This window comes from Antennarius striatus, chromosome 22, assembly GCF_040054535.1.
Source record: "Antennarius striatus isolate MH-2024 chromosome 22, ASM4005453v1, whole genome shotgun sequence".
NCBI classification, from domain to species: Eukaryota; Metazoa; Chordata; class Actinopteri; order Lophiiformes; family Antennariidae; genus Antennarius; species Antennarius striatus.
This window is the reverse complement of record NC_090797.1, coordinates 1,969,394-1,975,393: the sequence shown is the minus strand read 5'-3', so window position 1 is coordinate 1,975,393 and position 6,000 is coordinate 1,969,394. Positions and strand designations below refer to the sequence as shown.

General features: G+C 52.4%; 1 protein-coding gene across 1 annotated transcript; it reads right to left on the bottom strand.

Moving 5' to 3' along the window:
- Positions 1-491: 491 nt before the first annotated feature.
- pim3 (Pim-3 proto-oncogene, serine/threonine kinase) lies at positions 492-3,332 on the bottom strand. The gene is made up of 6 exons (XM_068306948.1): positions 2,806-3,332; positions 2,505-2,614; positions 2,344-2,394; positions 1,886-2,249; positions 909-1,085; positions 492-730 (listed from the first exon to the last, which is right to left on the bottom strand). The coding sequence occupies exons 1-6, from the start codon at positions 2,891-2,893 to the stop codon at positions 507-509; spliced, it is 1,014 nt and encodes a 337-aa protein (XP_068163049.1). The 5' UTR covers positions 2,894-3,332; the 3' UTR covers positions 492-506.
- Positions 3,333-6,000: the final 2,668 nt, after the last annotated feature.

Genomic DNA, 6,000 nt, shown 5'->3' with positions numbered 1-6,000 from the left:
GGAAAAAAAACAAAAAGCAGCTTCCCGAAAAAAGGCACTACAAAATCAAAATTAAAACATTTAAATAAAAATGTCTTCTCCAAGCTCTATGAGAGCAGCCATGTCCGAATGGGGGGGCCTTGCCAGCTGCAGATACCAGCCTAGTAGGTTACAAATGAGGTGGGGGGGGTGGGTTGGAGGTGGGGGTTATAAATAGCGCTGGTAAGACCGCCCGAACAGAAAATAGTTCCCCATTAGGAAACGAGTAGAATCAACTCAAAAAAAATAAAAATAAAAAATAACGAGGTGGGGGGGTTGAGAGGGGGGGGGGGGACAAACGGTAATAAATTAGAAATTTCCTACAAAATAGGAAAATTAAACTACATTTTCTCCTCGCTGGACCGGAATGAGGGGAACACCCCTCCAGCCGGCGCCGGGCGAGTCCGTCCCGCTCCTTTCTTCTCTCCCCGGAAAGTCCATCAGTCCATCGGGGAGCGCCCCCTCCCGCCCGCCCCGTCCCCCCTCCCTCAGAGGCTCTCCTTGCTGGAGCTTGTGCTTGATGAAGAGTCCGTGTCGATGGTCCTGAGGCGGATGTCGCCGCCACCGCCGCCGCCGCCGTCCGGTTCCTCGGGCGACGACTTGGGCGACTCGGCGGGCGTCGACCTCATCCAGGGGTGGTCGCTGATCTGCTCCAGGGTGGGGCGGTCCGAGGGCCGCAGCGCCAGGCACCACTTGATCAGCTGCTGGCACTCTGGGGAGGGAGAGGAGGAGTCAGGTACCCACAATGCACCGCAGCGAGACGCAACAACAACCCTCAGCGTCAGGAGTCTGTCTCGACTGGGAGGAGCCTCCCGGGTCGGACTGGTTGCTAAGGCTAGGGGGCAACAGAGTGATGGGTGTTGTCGTCGTTGTCGTGGCGACAGACTTACCGGCTGAGACCCGCCTCCTGAAGTAGAGCCGCCCCCGGAGGATCTCCTCGTCCTGCTCGAAGGGGATGTCGCCGCACACCATGTCGTACAGCAGCACGCCGAGCGACCACACCGTCGCCGAGCGCCCGTGGTATCTATGGAAACGGATCCACTCGGGGGGGCTGTACACGCGTGTGCCTGGAGAGTGGGGAGGGAGGAGGAAGAAGAATGAGTCGAAATCGAAATAAAAATAACCGACTTATGTCTAAAAAAAAAAGTCTGAGTCATGCTCCCATCGGCCAACACAACACAAACCCGGTGGCCACGCCCCCCGCCCCGCCCCCTCCCCCCGGAAAAAAAAAAAAAAGGAGGAACTTGGATACCAAACACACACACACACACACACACACACAAAAGGAAGGAGGAGGGGGGAAAAAAACAAAAAAAAACGCAACGTGAGCCGGTCACGTGACGCCCACTCGGGTTTCACAACAAACAGATGTTACGTGGCACCGACCTGACACGGCTACGGGGCGCGAGACGAGCGTCAACCAACAATTAAAAAAAAACAAAAAAACAACAAACACGCGACGTCTCACGAGACAGACCAGATAAATAAAACAACATAAAAACAAACAAAACATTCCCGACAAACACCGCGTCGGCCGTGACGCGCGTGCTGACGCAGAATTAAACGTTAATTATAAACCAAAACAACAATAATAATAATAATAATAATAACGAAACAATAGCTATAATAGTTGTTATTATGAAACCCCGGGATGTGGAACCCCCCCTCCCCACCCCCCCACACCCAAAACAACCCACTGCGTCACGCGCGTGAACGCCTCCGCGTCTGAAAATAGCGCCGCGGAGCATCAAGGGCAAACCGGCCGGCGCGCACACGGACGCCTGAAAAACCGCGATTAATCCACCGGGAGTGGGGGGGGGGGGTTACAGAACGGGGATGTGGGAGGTGGTGGTGGGGGGGGGCTCACCGTCGAAGTCCGTGTAGACGGTGTCCTTGAGAATGGCCCCCGAGCCGAAGTCGATGAGCTTGAGCTCCCCGGTGCGTAAATCCACCAGCAGGTTCTCGTCCTTGATGTCGCGGTGCACCACCCCGCAGCTGTAGCAGTGCCGCACCGCCTCCAGCACCTGCAGGAAGAACCCCCGCGCCGTGTCCTCGTCCAGCGCGCCCTTCTCCGTGATGAAGTCGAACAGGTCCTTCACCACCTCCGGCCTCTCCATCACCATCAGCCAGCCGTCGGCGCGCTCGTAGTAGTCCAGCAGCTTGATGACCCCGCGGAACGCGGAGCTGACCTTCTTCAGCAGCAGGATCTCCAGAGGCACCATGGATCCGTTCTGTATGTGAGGGAGGGGGGGGGGTAGGAGTTTAGCCTTGGTGACGTCACACGGGGTCGGTTCCGAACCAAAACAAACGGGGGCGCGTACTTACAATGGTGCCCCACTCGGTCACCCTCTCCTTGGCGACGTGTTTCACCGCGACCTGGATGGAAAAAAAACACGAGTTAAACATCACGGGTGGGGTTAAATAACCCCCACATGCAAAATCAAAACACCCCCCCCCCATACACACACACACACACACACACTTACCGGTGCGCCATCGGAGAGGCGGCTGCCCGCATAAACGGTACCGAATCCCCCGCTGCCCAACACGGAACCCACTTGGAAAACCTTCTCGAAGGGCTCCTTCTCCACTTTAACTGTAGGGGGGGGGCAAGAAGAAGGGAAGTGGGTTAAAACCTGGGAGGGGGTCACATTCCACCCCCACCACCACCGACAATCCACGCCGCTGCGCGCGTTCGGCTCCCGTCCGTCAGCGATCCTCCGGTGGAGCCGGTGGAGCGGAGTAAATAAACCCCCCCACCCCACACACACACACACACACACACACCTGACTGGAGCTGGATCTTCACGGGGAGGTGGTCCATACTTGAAGGATTGCAGATATGCGAAAAAGAACCGAACTTTGACAGCAACATATTCACGAAAGAAGAAAAAGAAGAAAAAAAAAACACCGGCGTGGAAGAAACCAGCGGGCCGGACAGCCACCAGCCCCGGGGGAACGCGGGGGAACGCGGGGGAACGCGGGGCCCCGCTCCGCTCTGTGTGCGCGCTTCTCCGGCTTGGATCTCAATTCCGTGTCCGAGCCCAGCAGCAGTGCGCCAACCCTCCGCCGCACCGCGCCCGTCAAAGTCGCGTCACCGCCGCCAAGTCGTCCTCCGTCCGTCCGGAAACCGGCATTAAAAATATCCGCCTCCGGTGGGGTCGAGTCGAGCCCGGCGGGGGGGGGTGTGTGAGAATCCTCTCCGGTGGAAGAAGCGCCGGGCGCTCCGGTGTTCGCGGTACACGCAGCGTGTGGTACTCCTCCTCCGCGGTGTGTTCGCCTCCCGACGAGCGGACGCAGTCTGAGCTTTGGCGCGAGCTCCACAAGCCAATATTTTGACGCGCGGTGGGAAGGCGGTATCCCTCCGCCGCCAACACAGGCCGACACGTTCGCCTCAATCCCACTTTAAATCACGTGTTTCCACCATATTTACGTTTTATTCACCACATTTAACGTCTTTTGTCATTTTAATCCACTTTTATCCGGTTATTTACTCGGAATAGTCATTTTCGCCGCGCACTACTTTCTCATAGTACTAGACGTCCCAGGAATACCTTGTCTGGAGGATTTGCGCTGTGGCCACTATCGATTCGGAGGCGCCGACCAATCAGATGTCGTATATAAATACTGTGTTTCGTATTTGCACCAATCAGGTAAGAGCTAGCAGAATAAAACAGACATTTGAGCGCACGTGGCGGCAATTCTGGAGACGGCCTCTCCCTGTGTGTGTGTGTGTGTGTGTGTGTGTGTGTGTGTGTGTGTGTGTGTGTGTGTGTGTGTGTGTGTGTGTGTGTGTGTGTGTGTGTGTGTGTGTGTCCGCAGTGAGACAAGTTTGTTGGGGGGGGGGTTGCAAAATTGGAACTATTTGAGAAACTGAACTTAATGTTGACGTTTGAAAAACTAAATTTAAAACGTTATAATACGAACAAATAAAAGAACAAATGGAAAATCTGTCAGATTTTTTTCTTTTTATTATTATTTATTTAATGTTTAATTGTGTAAAATTTGAGAAAATAGTGAAAAATTTGAGATTTTCGAACATCCACGGTGACATATTCAGATCGAGTATTTTGTTTTGCCAACAGTCTAAAATAAAAAAATCACTACTTTTAAAGATATTAAATGCAAATCCTCACTTTTCAAACTTTTATAACTTCAGAATGTTTTTATTTTTTGCATTTTTGTGATTAATCTCATAAAAACAGCTCCTAATAAATTTTTATTGAATAAAACCTGAATCATATCTTTTTGTTGAATCTTCTCCTCTGAGACATTTCAAAAAGTGTCCTCAAATGGTTTTCTCTTGGGGGAGGAAGAAATGTGGGGGGCTTGTGTTGTGAATGGTGGTTAAAGGGAGAGGTGGTGGTGGTGGTGCAGGGGGGGTGACTTTCATTTCAGATAAGGCCTGATTGCATTAACATGAACTGTCAGGAGGTATCTGCTCAACCGGGCGCCGTGCTAGTTAAGCTAATCTTATATTAGCATAAGAAACAAGACAGAAACCAAAACATAATGGCTCCCCCCACCCCCCACCCCTCTGATTAACTTAGTCCTATCTAAAATCTAATAGGGGGTGGGGGGGAGGTCATTGTGACCTAAAACCAGAAATCACTTCGGAATTTTTATGCATAATCTTGCAGATAAACCAAACCAAAACAATCAACCAGGAAATGCATTTTTTAAACACACGCACACACACACACACACACACGCACACACATGCACACACATGCACACACAGACATGCGCACACATGCACACACAGACATGCGCACACATGCACACACACATTCTCCTGCAACATCAGCATCCAGAGGTGGGAACGCTGCATGTGCATCCATCCCAAATCCAACTGTCCGGTGATGGGTTCCTTCACACACACACACACACACACACACACACACACACACACACACACACTCACACACACACACACACACACACACATACGGGATGGCGTCGCCGACCCAGGAGAACACGATGCACACGGGAGCGTCGGTCGGAGCCAGCTGCTCCGTTTCGGCGTCTCTCCGTACATCTGATGGCGTGACCTTGGCTCTCGGTGAACTTTCCACTTTTTATCTTCAGCTACCTCTGATAACTGGTGTGTGTGTGTATGTGTGTATGTGTGTGTGTGTGTGTGTGTGTGTGTGTGTGTGATTGCTAATCAAACAGAAGCCTCAGAGAGTTCCAGGGAAACTTATCTCGCTCCCAGCCTGCCGACTGTAGAGTTATGTAAATGCTGGGGCGGCCTGCGGGCCTGCCTGCAGAGACGTCGACTGTATGCTAATCCCAGCCTCTTCCCGGTTAGGCCGCGTCATCCGTCACGCCACAGAGACAACATGCAATCAAGACGTGTGCTCCTGGGCCTTTTGTTCCATTTCCTGCACATATCGACTGAATTAGAGCAGAATTACAGCTTCCTGTCGGCCCGATTGGAGGAATCAGAAAGCCTCACGTCTCCGCTCGGGGATCCAGAAGCGCTGCAGAAAAAGCTGATTTCCTTTTTAACAATGGAGTTCAATGGTTTATTGGATTGAGCCTCAAAGTGTTGGAAACAGCATCTTCCACCTCTCTATGATCAGCCTGGACTATTTTTAGCCTCAGTTATTATTAGCAATCACCACCAGCGAAGCGTTTTTAGCACCAAACACCTCCTCCGTTCCCTCCTTTGGGTGAAATCAAACGCTTGATTTTTGCTTTAAAAAAATCAGCAGCTCTGCTTTTGGTCGCTGGCGCCTTCGCACGGGGTGTTGCCTCACATTAAGCTGAACCGGAGGGCGCTAAAAGTGGTTTTGCGGGTCAGTGTCCCGTCCCCCCCCCCTCGATGCAACAGGTGCACCGAAATGCTAAATCACGAGGCCTCTGAGGACGCCCTGTCCTGCATGCAAGTGTGCAAATAGTGATGAAAGGGACAGGACTGGGGGGGGGGGTCCTGCTGGGACAGCAAACAGTCGATGGTGGAGATCAAAAAAATAAAAA